The 20,622-nt window shown below is 35.4% G+C and overlaps 1 protein-coding gene across 1 annotated transcript; it reads left to right on the forward strand.

The window, feature by feature from the left end:
* Positions 1 to 791: 791 nt before the first annotated feature.
* On the forward strand, positions 792 to 18,799 carry FOXRED1 (FAD-dependent oxidoreductase domain-containing protein 1). The gene is made up of 9 exons (XM_051214414.1): positions 792 to 832; positions 6,060 to 6,192; positions 6,232 to 6,632; positions 6,682 to 6,776; positions 8,603 to 8,796; positions 9,753 to 9,892; positions 11,782 to 11,980; positions 14,358 to 14,438; positions 15,029 to 18,799. The coding sequence occupies exons 3-9, from the start codon at positions 6,577 to 6,579 to the stop codon at positions 15,281 to 15,283; spliced, it is 1,020 nt and encodes a 339-aa protein (XP_051067584.1). The 5' UTR covers positions 792 to 832; positions 6,060 to 6,192; positions 6,232 to 6,576; the 3' UTR covers positions 15,284 to 18,799.
* Positions 18,800 to 20,622: the final 1,823 nt, after the last annotated feature.

Genomic DNA, 20,622 nt, shown 5'->3' on the forward strand with positions numbered 1-20,622 from the left:
GAAAGTTGCAGGGTTTTCTGCAATTTCTGGTAGACTTTCCATACTGGTTATGATACCAGCACCAGTCGGGGTTATCCGTCTCTCGTGGTCTAGAGACAGATCGCTTACGTGAAATGCTTCTACGTGGGGTGTGCGATTGCTTACGGTCGTTACGAAAATTAAGATAACGCGTAAGTGCACGACATTACTCTGTTATGTCAAGTTGTTTGAATAGGCCATCATCGAAAGTTCTTTGGCCGATAACCTCTCTCATTCGTTGCAACATGTCCGTCGCTGAACTATGTTGCAGGTCGATGTTGTTGTGGAGGTGGTTTAACCTTTGTCTATCGGTAAGGTCTCTGCGTTTAAGGATAGAACGTTTAAGAGTTTTGTAAGGTTCAGAAACATCACCAGTAAACATACTAGGTGTTACGTACCTGTTGAATTCGCGCGGTAGTGCCTTGACTACTGAGAGGAATTGTGCACGTGTGTTGATCACGCCGTGCTCGGAGAAGTCGATTTCTGCTTAGCAGAACCAGGCTTTGATGTTGTCTGGCCAGAAGAGCATCAGTTGAAACGAAGGTGGGGACAAAGTCTTAAGCTTAAGTACTTTGGGTGTCTGTTCAGTCATGATGAAATATGAAGTACGATAATGAACGAGGGAAACATATATATATATATCCAAAAAGTACGAAAAAAATATCCCAATGTATAAAAAATTAAGATAGGGCAATGATTTATAGAATCTCAAAAAGGAACAGACCCATAGTTTACGATTTGTTGTACCAGATCACGTTATTTAACGCCACAACACACTAAAAAGCTCAGGCGGAGTTCCAACTGTAGCGCAACAGTAAGTTCTGAAGGTTTTTATTTGCAGTTTTGTGTATTAAGTGTACAAAATTTCGATATCGTTGCAAACTTCAAATGCCTAAATCCCTATACAATCAGCAACTAAATTACTCCTTTTTAGTAACGGTCACAATGACTTTATATGAAAGTCATACAGCTTCTGTTAGGATCCTTTTCTAATATATATTAGAAGCATATACTTCTAAAAGTATCTGGTCTTCTTGTGAATGAGTTAATTGAAGGGGCGGACGCTATTTCTCCAAGTAACAGGTTCTGAGAGTTGGTGATTGTGTGAAAACCTGCATACTTTGGATATTTTGTTTGTTTCTCGCTTTTGTACTCTGCGGCTACGTCCTCAAAGCTGTCCACATATAGTTCACTATGATTCCCAGATCTTTATATTCCATTAGTCTTCAGTAATAAGGATAGGAGGTCTGTCGACTTATATTAATCCTTGCAGTTTGTAACACTGTGGAGGTCCAATCTCGTTTTGAATATATCAACGGAAGGTGCTAATATTACGTGTTCCGGTGGATAATTCCAGTAATTCAATACTCGTTGCGAGAAACGAAATTCCAGACGTAGACGACTTGATCTCGGTTTTTCGAACTTTCTTCGAATGTCCTCTCAAGTGATCAGTCCTGGACGGAAGTAAAAGATAAGACACGTTAATACCAAGGTCATCGTTCAGTATACGATAAGCCAATATTAGATCACCCCTACTCTACGTTAAGATGGCGGAAGTAAGTTGAGGTGTCTCAGTCTGTCTTGATAAGATAGGTCAGATAGACCTTGTACCATCTTAGTACCTCGTCGTTGGACTCTTTCCAGCATCTCTGCTTCATACTTGAAACAAGGACTCGCTGCTTGAATCACATATTCTAAATGTAGTCGCACGTAAATCGGGTATAATAATCTAAACATTTCATCATCTGAATACAGGAAAGACCTACGAATAGACCATTATACCCTATAGCCTTTCGCAGCAGCAGCCTTACAGTGACTAGTGGTTTTGAGATCACTGCTTAATATGACTCCTAAGTCTTTATAGTTTCTTACTTTGAGTAGCACGAATCCACCTATTATGTAGTGATACGATTCATCATAGTTATTTATTTGCATCACTACACTCTTATTAGGATTTACTTCTAGTGACCACCTGTCCAACCATGCCACCAATGAGCTAAGATAATTCTGTAATACTATCCTATCCGACATAATGTGTATGGGTCTCCAAATCTTTATGTCATCAGCGAAGAGTAGGACGGGTGATTTCTCTATAGTTGGTAATTCATTTACATAAAGTAAAAAGAGAAGAGGACTGAGGATTGTACCTTGGGGAACTCCACTTTTTACAGGTACTCACGAGGAGAGAGACCCATTTACCCTTACCCTTTGTCTCCTGTCATGCAGAAAGTTACTTATCCAATCTACGACTGTATAATGGATTCCAAAACGTTCCAGTTTGAATTTAAGACCAGAGTGGGAGACTTTATCGAAGGCCTTACTTAGATCTATAAAGATCACATCCACAGGAATATTCTGATCTTTTGCAGCAGCCCGATCTTCTCTTGCAATGAGATTTGTCAACCATGATAGGCCTCTCCGAAAACCATGTTGTTCCCTGGAGAAAAGATTATGCCCTTCAGCATAGTTTATAACATATCCGGATGATTTTTTTTCCATCAGTTTTACAGCTGCACTAGTTAAGCTAACGGGCCTATAGTTACTAACTAAATCCCTACTCCCAGCCTTATACACCGGACTTATTATAGCGTCTTTCCAGTCTCTGGGCTGTCTGGAATGCCTTAGAGACATGTCAAACAGGATCGGTAATGGTTCAGCAATTACATCTGATATGGCTTTCATAATCCTAGGATGAATATCATCAAGACCACTGGACTTATCAGGTTTGAGATGCTGAAGTAGCCTTAAAACAGTACCTTTCTCAATGACTACAGGGTCCATCAGCGAGCCGCCACGATCACAATGAATCGTTTGTCGTTCCTCATTACCGATAGAAAAACACTTTACTGAAATATTCCGATAAAGCTTCAGTTTTTTCGGCATCATTTTCTGCCAAGACTAACGGATTTTCTTGTACCAAAAGTGATGGAATTCCATCGCTCCTCTGAGTTCGCCTTTTTAAATACGAGAATAACCGTTTCGGACTATATCTAAAATCCCTAACCAATTGTTTTTCATATGATCGTCTAGTCTTATTAATTAACGCTTTACAGGCATTCCTAATCTTACAATAACTGGATCTGTATTGTTCTAAGCCAGTAGGGATGAACATATTCCAGTGCTTCTTCTTTTTTCTAAGTTTCCTGACTGTTTTCGTTATCCATGGTGGACTGTTATTCGGTCTTCGCGGTACCAGGTATGGTATGAACGAGGACGTAACTAAACTAAACTTACCGTTAAATACAGACCATGCTTCTTCAACTGATAAGCTAGTATCTACAAACCAATCTGTCTTAGCAGCGCATTCCTGAATGGCTGATATGTTAGCTTTCCATAAATTTGAGCGGAGTGTAACCTGATCGCATAACATGTCCCTAGTTCTAAACATGAATGACAAAACAGCGTGATCGCTGTTCACTAATGGCGGAAGAATATTTAGATTTGCGATGTCCTCAGTCGCATGAGTGATTACCAATTCCAACAGAGAAGAACATTGGTTAACACCAAAACGTGTGAATTTGGATACATGCTGCACTAATGCATGCTCCATTATTGTTACCAGGAACCTACTATCAAAGGAGTTTATAGATCCTTCCGTGGTCATCTCAGTCCAACTAATATCAGGCGCATTAAGGTCTCCGGTTATCAAGCATCTGGTATTTGCACTCCAAAGATGAATGTGCTCTAAAATAAAGTCATCAGCTAAGCAGATCGGGCTGCGATAGATGACATCGAGCATAAATGTACTACATCCGATAGCTAATTTACAGCTAGTGATTTCACAACTACCGCTATCATGGGATTCGCTAGCACAGGAGTGGATATTTATATTATTGGTTATATATAACAGGACGCCACCTCCTTTTCTACATCTATGTCTATCACTCCTGAGATAATGGTATCCGAATAATTCTGGTGTAATGTCTAAGTCATGGACTAACCAAGTTTCTGTCACTGCTACGATGAGTGGCTTTAATCTGTCCACCAACGCTTTTAGTTCATAGAACTTATTTCTTAGACTACGAGCATTGGCATATAAAACTCCTAAGTAGAACGGCCTATCCACACAGGTCTTGATAGCATTCGTTTCCAAGACCTGAGTATCCGAAAACCCACTAGCCGGAGATTTTCCTCACCGTTTTGCCGACAGGTTTCTAGTTCAGCTAGCGCTTTCTTCCTTTTTATTCTATCTTCGAGAGACATATCAGGTCTAACCCGTATATCGGAATTGTCGTGACAACGAGCTCCACTTAACAGGAGATCCCGTTGCTTCTCCGATCCTAGGATTACCTTAAGGAGTCTACATGGTCGGGGTTCAACATTTTCCTCAGTCCTCTTGCCTATTCTAACCAGTTTTTTACCTGAACTCCTTTAGAGTCATCTGGTAAGACACTGAGAATATATTCTCCCAGCTTACTTTATGTAACACAACTCCACGTACTGTGTAATGATATGAATCGTCGCAGCTATTTAGTTGCATCACCAAACTCTTGTTGGAGTTAACTTCTAGTGACCATCTATTCATCCACTCAATCATTGAATCTAAGTCATCCCGTAATATCATTCTGTCTGTGTATGGACCTCCAAATCTTTATTTTATCCTCAAAGAATAGAACGAATCACTTTGCTACAATTGGTAAGTCATCTACATAAAGTAAAGAAGAAGAGGACGGAGGATTTTACATCGGGGAACTCCGCTTTCTGCAGATTCCCACACTGACACAGCCCCATTTACCCGTGTCCGTTGTCTCCTATTACTGAGAAAGCCACTTATCCAGTTTGTAACCTTATAATGGATTCCAAAACTTTCTAGTTTTAATTTAAGACCCGAATGGGAAGCCTTGCCAAAGACTTTACTTGGATCTATGAAAATCACATCTACAGGGATATTGCTATCTTTCTCTGCAGCCCAATCTTCTCTTGCAATGAGCAGATTTGTCAAGCATGATAAGTCCTTCCCGAACAAAATATTATTCCCCTCCACACTGTGTATACTGTTGTGAACAAATCAGTATCCGGCGCAATAAATTTCGGTCTTAAAACCTATTAACTGCGACTGCGTGGTCGTGGGGTGTTGTCGCAAGACCACGGCTCATTGTTACTGCAAAATCATTGTGTGACCGAGCCTCGGGTCTCGACTCTTTCCCTATACTGTACCTATTTACCTTTGTATCCTCAAAGGGCATGGAGACACACCTTTTGTGTTGATGGCCATTAACTATTTTCTAATACAGCTAACCAGAACATCTAAGTTCGCCTAAATTGCACATGCGTCCGCATCTGTTATTCCTCGAAAATGTTTTACATCAGTGGAAAGGAGTATTGAAGATACTTGTGCAACTTGCACAGTATCCATATATGCATACCACATACACTAAGTATGACTTTACCAACCTTAAAGGAGAGAGGTACAATACCAACATAAGTCTGAAACCGTAATTATGGACCCACATCTATTCCCTTTTTCCTGTTGTTTTTTCTCGCTCAGACTACTTCCCCCTATTTTAAAACCAACCACTCAAAAATGTTCCCGTCCTAGAATAATTGCTCTTCATGTTGCTTTTGGTTTCTTCTGTAGTATGTTGTTACGAAAGTTATGTGAAAACTCACCTAAATCAACAATTTAAGTCCAATCAGATAGGATCGTGATCTGATATACAGAAAAACGACAAAAAATTCAGTGGCCAATTGATTAGGTGCGAAACAATTCACTTGAGTAGTTTCATAAAACTGCGTAGTTGATTTTCAAGAACATTACAAAAATCTTTAGTACTTTCAAACTTGTTATTTTAATGTCTCTTGATACGAAAAAGCTTTACTTAGTCTTACAGTTTAATAACAGTAACACAACCAAAATTGCCTTCTTGACTCTTAAGTTATCCTCACAGATCTAAGAAAGAAATCAAAAATCATGATGAACTTCGACCTAAAACCCGTTAAAGTTTCGATATTCCTGACACATTACGTTGTTTTTTTTGTTATTCATGGTAAACGTTTGTTTTCTTAATCACAACTTCAAGCAGTCCATTCTTTTCTAATAGTTTTTAGAAAATCACATGCTGAAGTTTGGATTAAATCGATTAAACTATGCCGTATCTTCTGGCCTTGTCAAAAGTCAAAAAAGAAGCATATACACAAGGCTACCTTTAAAATGGTCTACTTCACATATTACATGCATGTCAATATACTATTTCTCCCTTATCTTATACCTAGATAGAGAAGATCAAGTTCCGAGAAACACAGATATGCTAGTTATCGGTGGAGGTATCATAGGTTGGGCAACAGCTTTTTGGCTCCGACGTGATTCAAAGTTTTCTGTCACTGTTGTTGAGAAGGATCCTACATATAGTCAGTCAGCCACAGTTCTTGGACTAGGATCTATACGACAACAATTTTCAGAACCAGAAAATATACAGATGTCATTGTTTTCAATCGAGTTTTTGAGAAATGTCTCAAATTATCTATCGGTGGAAGGTTTGAAACGAGTAATTTTATAAATTGTTTAGTTAAGATCCAACAGAAAGCATAGATATTGGTTTCAATCCTCAAGGTTGTTTAATGTTAGCAAATGCTGAGAATGTGGATTTGTTAAGAGAGAATTATTTATTACAGATGTACACTTTTATTGTTATTTGTCTCCTTACTAATTACTATTTGTTATAGTGATCTAGGAGCAAAAGTTGAACTGCTAACTAAAGACGATCTGTCTGCGCGTTGGCCATGGATGAATGTTGACGATATTGAAATGGGTTGCTACGGTTAGTGTGTATTGGAATATATCTGTAATATTTCATTTAGGATTTGATCCCAAATTTGTTTGATAACTGCAATAGTTGAACAATAGCAGTTAAGTAGTTAAATCACTTGACTTTCAACTACTGAGTTAGAGGTTTAAACTCCACTTTACATGTTTACTTCTCAAGTAGCCAGGCAATATGTATCACTGGCTCACACGCATTATGACCCGAGGTCGAGCAGTCAGTCAGTCAGCTACAACGTAGGACCAGGCACATATGTGCATCGGTCCAAGTTGTCACACCTCATTAGCACAACAAGATGAACACCGAATTCATAGAAGTAGTTAATTCAGTGGTGGTAATGTGTAAAAGAAAGATTGCATATGAGGACATAGCACAAGAAGAAAAAAATAGTTGGTAGAAAGATATAAAGTGGTTTTAATGTCATAGTTTAAGAGAAGACAGAGAGTGTATACACTACACCATTGCGATCAATTGTGAGCTATGTCACCAAGAGTCTCCAACCATTGGTTACGATAGTCGCGCGGACCCCAACCAAGTAGTCTGCATCTACCAACACGGCACAAACTAAAAGTTAGTGACCTCAAGCACTGACTCCACGTTTTGGTTTGGCCGCCCATAACTTTCTAACCATCTCCAACACTAGTCAGCATGCACGTCGTGGTAATCGGTTTTCGGGCATACGTAACACGTGGCCCAACCATCTCAGTCTATGAAGATTCACAATCTCATCAACTGATTTACCATCATTCCCTAATACCTTGCGTCTAACCTCACTATTACTGATCCAGTGATCCCAGCAGATGCAAACAATATTTCTAAGGCATCTGTGATCGAATACTAGTAACTCACGAGTATCTTCTACCCTTAATTGATACGTTTCGCAGCCGTTAAGTAGAACAGAACGAACTGCCGCTCAGTATACTCGTCCCTTAATTGATAGACGAATATCTCGCCTTCGCCATAGGTGACGTAAGTTGGCAAAAGCCAAACGGGCTTTTTGAATCCGTGTTGAGATTTCTGAAACAGTTTTGTTTCGTAAACCAACTTGGCAGCCCAGCACCCGATGCCTCGCTTGAAGGTTGTGAGAATCTTTAGTAATACTAAAGGGAGATTGACATCCCATGGCTGTTAAAGAGGCTTTTAGTTGTCAGTGAAACCTCTATCATTCCGTCTGTGTCAGGGTGACAAGCTGTGGTTCATATTCACTTGATGCTCAACGACTACTGGGCGATGAGACAGACGACTTTCGAATCGTGAACCCCTGTTTGTGGTAGTTGTTTTTAGAACTCCAAAATTGCCAACCGAGTCCTTCACAAATTTCTTTACCACTACCTCTTCTGTAGTGTCTTTTAATGAACTGGCTATCGGCCGCCTAGTGAATCAATCAATACATGCTAGTGTGTAAAATTATTAGGTGGTAAGGGTTCAACAGTACCAAGTTGTACATGCTCGAACCTGACGTCAGTTACACGAATCTTCACCATCGGTGACATTGTATGTAGTTGAACTTTTTTATTTCCGACACTAAATACACGAAGACGTCTGAGCCAAAAATGATATAATGGGAATTTATGCACAAGACGACTTCTCAATATATTTGTCATATGCCATTTCAACGTTGACTGTGTATTGTCACCTAGCTGTACTCTAACTAAAGGCTGCTCGATTATCTGCTGATCGGTCAAAGATGTGAAATGAATGATCTCTCTTTTTAGGTTATCATATGGTATATCTAGATTCATATCAAAAATAATCTTTCTCATTAAGTTTGTTTAATTATCTTCGTATTTTCAAACAAATAACATATCTACTTTCTTTTCTAGGTTATGAAAATGAAGGATGGTTTGACCCTTTTCTTTTACTGAAGGCATTGAAAATAAAATGTCATTTCATGGGAGTAAACTATGTTGTTGGAGAAGTGACTGACTTCCATGCTAGTCCATTCATTATGGTATCTTCTTCTGGTGGGGAGTCACAGAGACCTCCAGTATTATGTAAACCTTTACGTTCTGCTACAGTAAGCTTTAATAAAGTCATCTAATTCTGTTCGTTTTAATCTTGCACAAGTACAATTATCCAACAGGTGACCTTGGTTTTTAAATAATATACCTCTGTCCATTATGTTCCAGCTAAAATACCAGCGTTTTTCATATTCATAAATACAGCATACAAAGAGTAATTTCAACCAAACTGGAGCAGTGTTTTAGTGATTTAATCATTTGAATCTCAACCTTTGAGCTGCATGTTCTAATCCTACTCCAACCACTTTAGCTCCAGCAGTTGGGTCATGTCACGAACCGTCAATCTGAGAGTATAATCTCAGAATGAAGTGCATTAACATACATGTTTGTACTGGGTTACAGTTCTGATGTTCAGCTTAACTAAATACAATTGCAGTAATTTCTACTTGGCTTTTTAAAGGAATAAGTAATCTTGGTAGATCATACATTATATCGCTCTATTGAATTTGCGTAATAAGTTTTTATTGATACAATGTGCAATAAATAAACCTGATATTGTGGTCCAAACTTCATAGGCTGGTGACTGACCTACAGAACTCATACCCATCATTCAATTATGTTTTAAATAACTTTTAATCATGTTTACTTCTCTTATTCAGTATCTTGTATATAAATGTGTCATACTACCGACCAGTCGTTTAGTCTACTTCTTTGAGAGGCTTTGCGTTAGTAGTACGGTTTTTGTAAGTAAGCATCACTTAACCACATATTAGTAATAATGGAAATATTTTTGTTTAAGAAAATTTTTTACAGATTTCATGCTATTTCGAAGGTACAGTCGTGATGATATATTCTTTACAGGAATGTATTTAAGCCATTGAAATATTTGCAATTGATCGATTCAAAAGAATCAAATGTACATTTACATAAAATATTCTTTTTCTACCTTAGAAAATATGCATTTTTACCATTAATCTACGTATCTTTATTTGTTTGATTCCAATCTGTTCAGATTTCCCTTCCCAACCAAATGAATATTTCTATTAGTTTTAATTCAGTAGTAAATGCAGCCGGTCCATGGGCAGCACATGTGGCTGAATTGGCTGAAATTGGCAGCGAAAATCTTCCTTTACGTTTACCAGTTGAGCCAAGGTGATTTGTAAATAGTTTACTACCTTTTTAAATTCATCGTTTTTTTATATATATCATTTTCCTGTCCTCCTCATTTCTACTTAAGTTATCATGGAATTTATTTTCAAAGTAAGCATTCGAAAATTCTACGGAATCTTCAGGTTACAAATCTTACTCATCTTAACATTTAGTACAAAAAATTGCTTTGAATGTAGGAGAAATTCAAAATGATTTTTATCTTTAACCCGATAACACTAGTTGTTTTTTCCTATTTCTTGAGCACGCAAATGTCATTTTACACCATAGAAATTAGCCTTCTACGTGAAAGTTTCCTTACAGACTTCAAGCACACAACTAACATCGCTCTGTTTAATAGATACTCTGAATAAATACAAATTGACGAATCAAGGGTTTTCAGATCTATTTACTCCCCCTAAATACAAAATCTTCCCACAGGACCGATCTAAGTCAATAGCTTAGCTGACCATAGAGACTAAAGTAGTTGGGCTCGTTTATCAATTCACTTACATTACGAGTCTCACCAACCCAACTGAGTCGTTAGCTAACTAAATCCCAGGACGAGTACATTAACCTGGCTTGGTTTTTGTCACTTCCATCATCTGAAGTTTTTAGTGGCTCGGTATCTGACTCCAGTTAGATCGTTTCTGATTGTTATCGAAATATACATGTCGCCAATCCTCGTGTATAATCATCAACTTTAATCGCTTTGGCGAATAACGGAACTCAATAAGTTAAACACCAGGACGATTTTTGAGTACGTATATTCTGTGCAATCGTTGATTGGAAAACAAAGGGAAGAATAATGACGCGTGATGGAGAAGGCGAGTGGGCCAACTCGATTTAACCAAGCGTGAATCGATATTTACAGTCAAACAAAAATAAGTTACAGACATGTGACGGATATGATAAGAAATGCTCACGCATACGATCATATAAAGAACAGTCAGGATTAATAAGCTAATAATTAACAAGGCCAAATTTTGACTCAAGAAGGATGGATAAATCGGCCTGTCCGAAAGCCAGAATAAACTATGTGGACTGGCATAGCAACCGACACTACAAGTTCACGAAAGATATCTATCTTCTTTTCAAAACGTCATTATACTCCACAATAGTTTTTACCTTATTACTTTACAAATGCGAAACACTGTGAGTATTACTAAGGTTATGCATAGGATACTAGATAGAGATGATAAATCAATCTATAAAGCTAAGTTTTAATCGACTGAGAGTAAAACATGTATTGTCTACTCTTTTCACTGTCTATTCTAACGTTCTATGCTGGGTGGCAAAGGTTTAAATTGAAATTTGCTCTAGATTAGATCCGTGTAGTAGTCATTGTTTGTAAGCAGATAGTTTGAATAGTATTGCTTGGAATCTCTTGTAGTAACCCATATATATTTATTCTCTTTATTCCTCTGAACCTTCGGTTTTAGTGTTACACAATCTTTTCAAACTATATTTTCTGCAAGTTTCACTGCTATCGATATTATTGTTTTAACTCTTTTACTTATAATCTTATTAATTAATTCCCCATCTCATACTGATGTAAACTATACTAGTTCGAATTGATGCACATTTGTGTCAAATCTTTTATTTTTTTAAATAGTTTTTCCTAAAAATATCAAATTTTTCAAGTCCATCAGAATTACTTCCATCTCATTAATCATTATTGAAATTTCTCCAAATAATAGCGATGTTAGACTAAAAGTTTATGCTCAAATTTTATAAAATTTTTAAATGTCACTTTAATGATAGTTCGTCAAGACCTATAGGTTAAGGTTTAAACAATGATATCATTGTTCACATTAATGAACTATTCATATTCTATTTTCATTGTTGTACTCATGAGTTGTTTGTTCCCTTCTCCTCATTATCTCTTGATCTAGATATCGTCAAATTTTCGTTGTGCGACCTAAAAATACACTTAGTCATATAGAAAGTCATTATCCATTACCTGGTTTAGATATGCCATTTATGATAGATCATAATCGTTTATTTATTGAACGTCGTGATCTTTCCGGGGAATTTATTGTTTATTCTGATAATCCTAAATTTGATTCTCTTAATAATAATTGTAATAAACAAGTAAGTTATTTATTTTTTAAGACTATATATAGGTATTTTTATTACCTGCTTTCTAGTTCGACAAATTTGACTTTCCTAATTACATCTAGATAGCTAGATTGGACAACTTGCCTGTAGAAGAAAGACATCACAAACACTAAGTGTTAAGTATTTGTAGGTAATCGGCATAAATCCTTGGACCTATGTTTCGTACTATCCGTTACTCTTCAGGAAAAACTGCTTGCACTCTTAAGGGAATCAATGCTATTTACGGAACTTGAGTTAGGTCTAACCTGTATCACAGTCATAGACTTTGCTACTGGGCTGTTTAGGTCACGACTGGCTGAGCATTAATCTCCACAAAATTTCAGATACAACTTGCTGACGAATACCAACTATTATGAAATCTATATCCAGAGTTTCCCATTGATTTTCACTATCCACCTAACTTCAAAACATAGTACATGGGATTCTGCATGACACAATCTACTATAGCCACACTTTAACTTGATCTATAGAGTTCGGTCAGCATTATTGAACTAGATAAACATGACATCGGTCATTACACAGTTACCAGTCAGTGTAAGTAGCAACGTTCCATACTGCTCATACTAAAATATCCCGTTGAAGTGCAGGAGATTAGTGTAAAAATATCACATAATTTTTCAGTAATTTAAATTATTAGATTCTGTGGTTATATTTTATGTTTTTCAATTAGTCATTTAACAGACTATGGCAAAAAATTACTGACCCGATAAATTATTGTGAAAGGTTGGCTTATACTGGCACTATGATCAGTTTGCACTAATTAAGCCAGTATTGAGCTGTTCACTGTCTTCACTACACCTTTGCTAAATCAAGTGACTACTACTTAAGAAAAATGAAAGCTTAAGAATAGGCAATTATGAAATCGTAGTTCTAGGAAATCATAAATAATATTAAGTTGTCATTCATCTAACAGCAATTCGTTTCCACATCATACTGTTTTTCTTCAGAATTGGTTCCACGAGATCTATTTACTATTGAATAAACATTTATCCGTTTAGTTGTTTTTTTTACCGCCGTTCAAATTCTATTTAACTTGAATTAACTTCAGTAATGATTATTAAATCATTGATATTTATATTCGAAAAAAAGTGGGAACGCATTAACGAATACTTTTCACGATGAAATAATTTATCTTTATTACAAAAGCTTTAAAATGAAGAATTTCACTGACTGATTTATCGATTGCTTTACATAATCTAACTTCGAAGATAAACAACAGTAATGAATAGGTTTGAACTCTTTTTTTCTTCTTGGCTTTCAATGAATAAATCGAAATTCTTAAAGAAAATATCTGAATAAAGAATATTCTTCTCTTCATATTCACATCAAGTTCTACATTTATAAATGCAAGTGTAGGTTTCAAAAGAATAGTCAAGTTTAAGACAAATAATCCAGTATAGGAATATAAAATATTTTAAAATAGAATTGTTCATGTTGAAATGATTAGTACCTAATGTTAACTGGAATAGGTTTATACATTAAAAGAAATTACAAGGTTGATTAATCCAGAGTGAAAGAAACTATTGTGTAGTTGCAGATCAAATCAAATTGTTCGGTCAAAGAATACTTAGTGTCTACAATAATATGGGATAATAAAACGGGATAATAGGTAATCAAATTCTTGGTGTTTTCACAAGATTGATGGTAATAGTAATTGTGATAATTATTACAATAATATATAGCACATAACAATAACAAAAGTTACCTAAAATCATTGTAAATTACGAAAATATAAAGGAGAAAAGATGTATGTAGATCAGTCAAAGTAGATCATCCCATAATTAAGATGACTATTGACTTATCGAAGGTAGGATAAGTGGTTGAAGATATTTCTTTTGCACAAATCTCCGGTTTCTTGATCCAGATGGCTACTACTTCCGCCATTTGAAGGACTTTGAGTTTGACAGGCTTTTGAAAAAAATTACTGATTGGATAAATAATTGAAAAAGATTGGCTTATACTGGCACTATGACCAGCTTGCGCTAAATGAGCCAATATCGAACTGTTCACTACTAAAACTTCGCTTAGTCACGCTGAGAGGTGGTCGCGAGCACGAAGGTGTAAATTCCTAGGAATTTGACCAATATAACTTGCTCCACAAGAGCAGTGGAACTGATAAATACAAAACGGGATGGTTATTCTAGGTCGTTCATCTTTTAGCCTTGGTGTGCAGAAAACACTAGTCTTAGTTCGCTGATTTTGAATGATATTCGGACTGCTCTGCGTAGTCTCTGGATTAATATTTCGCCAGCTGCATCTTATTAGACTTTATTGTATTGTTTGAATCGTCAGTTAATTTTCATTTCAATTCCTACCATTTTCTATTCATTTATTCTTATTTTAATATCAGAATTCGGTGAATCATGAATTTTTCCATGAATATATTCAACCGTTATTGTGTAAACGTATACCAGGATTTAAAGATGCTGAAGTAATTAACTTGATGATTTAAATATAATAATTTGATTTGTTTTTCTTGAAAAATAATACTGATAAATAGATTATATCACTTGATGTCAGATGTGCGATTTGACTACATTTGTTGACTTAACTTAGATTACACAATAACTCTGTGTGTTTTCTTAGTGAAATTTATCAATTAGATATTTATAGTATAGTATGGTATATTTATATATTAATCAATGGAATTTGGAAATGTTGATCATTGGATTCTGACTCAGCATTTTGAAGTACCCAAAAAAACAAACAAGAAAGTATTATTAAATTTGTGGATCTTTGTCTTAACTTATTAGAATGCTTTAAACGATAAGAACTTAACTGTTCTTCAGATTCTAAGATGGACAAAAGTTGTTCACAGGATTTCAGTCTTACGTCGGCTTGAATGTGAAATTTCTCCTGACACTAATTAGTGAACATCAACTCCGGAATAAAACACCCTTGCCCATTTCCGGATCAGAAACAGGATCTCCAACAATTGATATATATATATATATACTGATTAGTATAATCTCAAAACATAGTATCCGTATACTCATATCATTTCATTCAATGTGTAAATAGGTAACTTCAGGTTGGATATCCATATGTGATTATAATACATGGGATCAAAATTTAATTATTGGTTCCCATCCATTACATACTAACATGTATTTTTGCAATGGTTCAAGTGGTCATGGTACACAGCATGCTATAGCAATTGGAAAATCAATTTCTGAATTGATTGCCTTTCAACAATATAAAACATTCGATCTAGTACGTTTCTCATTTGATCGTTTATTTTCTAATCAAACTGTGAATGAAGTGAATTGTTTTTAAAAGTTTTCTTGTAGTTGTTCATTCATCGCCTTATTGAATTATTCAATTTAAAAAAATTTGTAAATAAATATATAATTTGTTTGTTTTTTTCTTTTTGTTACGATCCTCCTGTTCTTCTATAAATTGATATTAGCATATTTATTATGCATTGTTAATTTAGTTAATTAATGTAACTCAGAAGTAAGCAAGTTCATCCTCATATACTTGACTTTAAGCTATAATTGTTGTTGGTCTGCAGAGATTAGCGACTAATTATACTATCTTCTTATCAAGACTGAAATATATGGAATGAGTTTTGAAGCTACTACTTGACTGTTTCAACCATTAGGCTCTACTATTATACATAGTATAACAATTGCACATTTTTGAACAAATTATCATTATGTAATCTACGTATTAATAAGCTATCCAAGTCTAAACATATTGCATGTTATTTCAAAGCCAAACGGTGGGGTGAAAGATGATAACAAGGGATACTATTTGACGGAACCGATTGTACACTTAGTTCAAGTCTTACCCTAAATATTTCTCTTTCCTGGTCAAAGGGATTGATGTATCTGCCAATAATTTGTGGACACTATTCGGTCTACCAACTACAGTAACCTAGTCATTTTTAGTCTTCCCATGTAGCAGGTTAGACAAGCGTTTAAAGAGGCTTATGTATCTGTATCTCTAAGTCATTGATCTTAATCGATTTGTTGTATCTCAGATGAACCGGTTGAGAAGTTGGTTCTAATTCTGATGTGATTGTGACTAGAGTGGTTTGTCTTTCGAATTGAATTGTCACGGAATAGTTCTTTTCGAATTAGTTATTCAAAATTTTACAGAATAGTCGCAATTTCAAAGTAAAAGTAGGTGAAAAAATTTGACGACAATTTTCTGATAGCAGTTTATTTAGGAAAATAGTTCCTGGTGCTTTCTTTTCTTTGTTTTGTATGGTTATACTACAGAAAAAAATCACAATATTATTACACTTGACTAATATCATATTGGTCGTACAAATATTAGTCGAGTAATAACTATAATTTATCCTACCTTCACTGTTATCACAAACCCATTTCTTAATTCAATCTCATTCTTATTAAATAAGATAAATCATATTTGACAATGGTAGGAATAATGCAATGAAAATTACAAGTTATCTAATTTATCGGAAGCAGAGTGGATTACTTAACATCAATTATTTGTCAGAAAGAGAACTTCTTTAAGTATACCAAATTTTGCGAAATGAGATAACTTTAACGGTTCTCCAAACAGTTTAGTATCTGTTCTTCAGATTCATTTATTCAGAATGAATTTCAGCTCTTCAAAGGCTAATCGATTTGACTGATATGCTTTGACTTTATTTTTAGACTACTAATTAGTAGATTATTTTCTTCTTAATGGAAAATCAGTTTCATTTGTGCTACAAACGTGCATTTGCTGAGTTTTCCAAAAAGTATTTTAAAAATTAAACTTAATCTTTTATATTCTTAGGATCAGAAATGATAAAACTGTTAGCATACAGAGTTTAACATTACAGTACGTTTCAAAATCCTATGTGTCTATACTAACTTTATAATTACCATTAAGAAATGGAACCGTGACAAGTTAACACTGTGACATAAGCTTTCTGTCCTCCTCCAAAAATATTATAAACAGATTTGATTATATTCATTCAGTGTGATATTTTCAACAAAGATTCAAGGCAACATGCTGAAATTCTCTTAACCATGTTACTCCTTATGGTTACTAGAGTGAGATAAAGAACAACACTGATAATACATCAGTTGGTTTCTCAACGAATAGAAATGTTTGATATTTCAACTAGTGTATGCGTGTTCTGTATTCTTAATTATCTAGATTAATAATCGTAGAGTATTCGTCTATTAAATACTCTAATACTATTGTGATTAGTCAAAACACTAGTTGGTACCATCTGCTTTTTTTAAAGAATCCAACTTAGTAATAATTATCCCAGCATATTGTGGCCAGTTTGAAATTTCTCTTCGACTTTTCATTTGTTGGAAATAAATAGACTACCATATGCCTATTATTAATTTCAAATTTGAACTATATATGGAAAGTTCCCGTATTACTGAATGGTATGATCACTCCGAACTTATTCATGATAACTGATTAAATCAGCATGTACTAAATAGTTGGACAGAATAATACTCAAAACCTTGACATTAAATCACACTTGTCGCCTAACCACTTCGTAAAGTTAAACCTATCTCCATCAAACAACTTTCAATAGAGTAACTTTTAGGGTAGTCCCCTAATATTTATACTAACAAATGCAGTGTAACCCAAACGTACTCATAAAATGTTTTGATCTTATTTAGACTATATTATGCGTAGTTGTAAGGAAACACACGAAGTATTTTATTTTCTAAGGTCAGTTCATTTGGGTCTCAAAGCAGTGAAGAATGGCCGTTAATGCTGGTTATGGATTATTTACAACCAGACAATTACATGGTTGCCGAAAGTTATTTTTCGTTATGTAGAAATAACGTAATATTCAGTAGGATACTGATTATATGTCATGCATGGGTTTACCGGGTATTATGTAATTATATAAACAAATGGTAGTGTATTAAATTCAATGTTTAACATAACAATCGTAACTGTTATCAAACAAAATTACTTAATTCAAGCTTGGGGTAAACTTACCACTATTTTTAACAATAACTCTGGCCGTAGCCATTCTAGGATTACTACCGATCCCAATCCCGGGTAAAGGAGGAGGGCCGGGCATAAGTCAGTAACCCCATCCCGTAGAAAACAACCTTGCTAAGAAACCACTAACCAGGATAAACAACTAAAACCATTTAAATTCCACCCTCGGAATCGAAGAATATTCATGCATAAGAGTTATGACGCCTCATGGTGAAAGCTGAGATTCTTCAAAAACCACGAAGCCGACGACCCTTCTAACAACCAGAGCAACGATAAATATTGGTATATGGAATGTCTGAATAATGTGGGAGGACCAGTTAAATAGCTGCGCAAATGAGGAGATACAACATGGTGGTTCTTGGACTCAGTGGAATCGATTGGACCCAAGCTAAACAGGAAAGGAGGGATGCTGCTTTACTCTGCTTATGAAGAAGAGACTGCTTCGAACATTCAGGGAGTTGCTCTAATTCTGTCCAAATAAGCACGTAATGCACTTATAGGATGAGAATCTCATGGACCCAGAATCAGCAAAGCATCCTTTAAAACAAAGGAAGGAATCAACATGGATGTTATGCACCCACCAATGATAACCACAAAAATGATGAAGATCAGTTGTATGAGAAGCTTCGATCGATCATAGCGAAGTGATTTCGTATGTCTTCTTAGGATAAATAGTTTATTAAGCCAACAGCTTCTAACTAGGTGATATTAGAAATCTAGATACTAGGTCTCGTCAGAGAATTTGACATTAGTCGTGTAAATTGACCAGTATTTTATAAATGAGTTACATCATTACTTCAATCGAAAACACGGCAACCTAATTACTAAACATCTATTACATTTGCCTAAACATGTCATAGATATTGGTACAAATAGGCACTAAATACATATGCACCACACAAATCTCATTCGATATGTGTGAGGGCTGTGATACTGCCCGGGTGCCCAAACCGAAGCAGGTGGTTTTCTTAGGAGGCCACTCCCCGAGCCTTCGACCTGAAGGTCTAATCCACAAGGCAGTGGAGCATCGTCAGGAGATGCAGTCCCATGGAAGCCGGTGACCAACAATTGGTTCATACGCGATTTGTTCGCGCAAGATACTGGAGCCCATGTGCACCATTGGTTTGGAATCGGGTTAAAGCGCCGGACATTCGCTTTTCGTCCTCTCATTTTCGTAAACAACACCCCCGCCACGAGAAGGCAATGAGTAGGACTTCCCTGGCAGAGGTTATATACGCGTGGCCATGTGAGAGCATTTCAAGAGGGAGAGCGGACTCTCCCCACTCTCGGCCGTACCAGGGCATTTGGGGGCCTAAACATATCATATCAGACACAAAGCATCAGTGATTCACTCTCAAATAACTTGCAACATTGAACATGTATATTTGGAAGATTGAACATTTCAATCGTATATTACTTTTATTCTACAAATCTATCAGTTCCAACAAGTGAAATCAAGTTACGTTCAAAATGAATAGAATACATAAATATTGCCTGTTGTAGTAATATGAGCATAAAAAGTTCATACGTGAATAAAAATCTTAAACTAAAGGCTAAATTGAAAACCTAACCGATATCGTCTTAAACTGCAGTTAGATTATATGAAACACTAATATCAAGCAATGAAATGTATAAAACTTAAGTTTTTTCTAAAAAAAACGAAATAAATCACGATGTTTTTTTTGAGTTCTTAGTTAACTGAAAGTTGGTTTAATCAATAATATTTCGTAACTTTACTAATCATAAAATGTATACAATTATCCTAGCCTAACGACCAAACTATGCTTCAACTATCGAAACCAAACGAATAGATTTAAATGAAAGTGCACCGTTTATATGTAAAATAAAACAAATGACATGAATTTACAGTCACTATGTGTCTGAGTGTCGTTTTCATTGTAAAAAAGGTATTGTCGAATACAAATTACATTTATCGAATAAGTGAACAAGAATGAAGCTATAGGATACATTTGAAATCAGTAAAAACAACTAATGATTGTGTCAAAATCTTAATACAAATTGTAAAATATACCTGAATATACTCAAACTACTTGTTATTATTAAGTAGTATATCTGATACAAAAACACTTAAGAACAATTAAAGACCAGGATTCATTCGTCTATAATACATTCCATATTTACTTCACTACTCTTTTTAATTATTATCCATGAAAGTTTATTTACCATACTAAGATATAAAGCTATGACAACATTCTGAAGGTTTTTTCTCTCCACATCATGCAAATACAAGAACTTCACTACAAGAGACATACTTCACAGTTAAAGTGTATATTAAAAGTTATGATTTTTCTACTTTAGTACATATCTTGGTTTAACAATGACTAAAATTAGAACTGTAATGAGGAAATCACTGGCTCATTCTTTTAAGAGAACAACTTCCGTTTCTACATAAAATCTATGATTGAGAAAATGTGAGTTTATTTTCTAGTGGAAATAATACGGGCTCTCAGTTTTCGTAACGAAATAGTTAACAATAAACTCCTTTTATGATTCTTCGTGCTGTAATACAAACCTGTGTCTTAGGTCCTCTGTTACTTATGGCCTATATAAACGAAATTTATGTTTCGGATTATCGGAGATTGAAATTTAAGTAGTTCCAATGTTTTGTCCAGCTAACTTGTCTGAACTTTATGATAATAAACAAAATCGAACTTATC

This window comes from Schistosoma haematobium, chromosome 2, assembly GCF_000699445.3.
Source record: "Schistosoma haematobium chromosome 2, whole genome shotgun sequence".
NCBI lineage: Eukaryota > Metazoa > Platyhelminthes > Trematoda > Strigeidida > Schistosomatidae > Schistosoma > Schistosoma haematobium.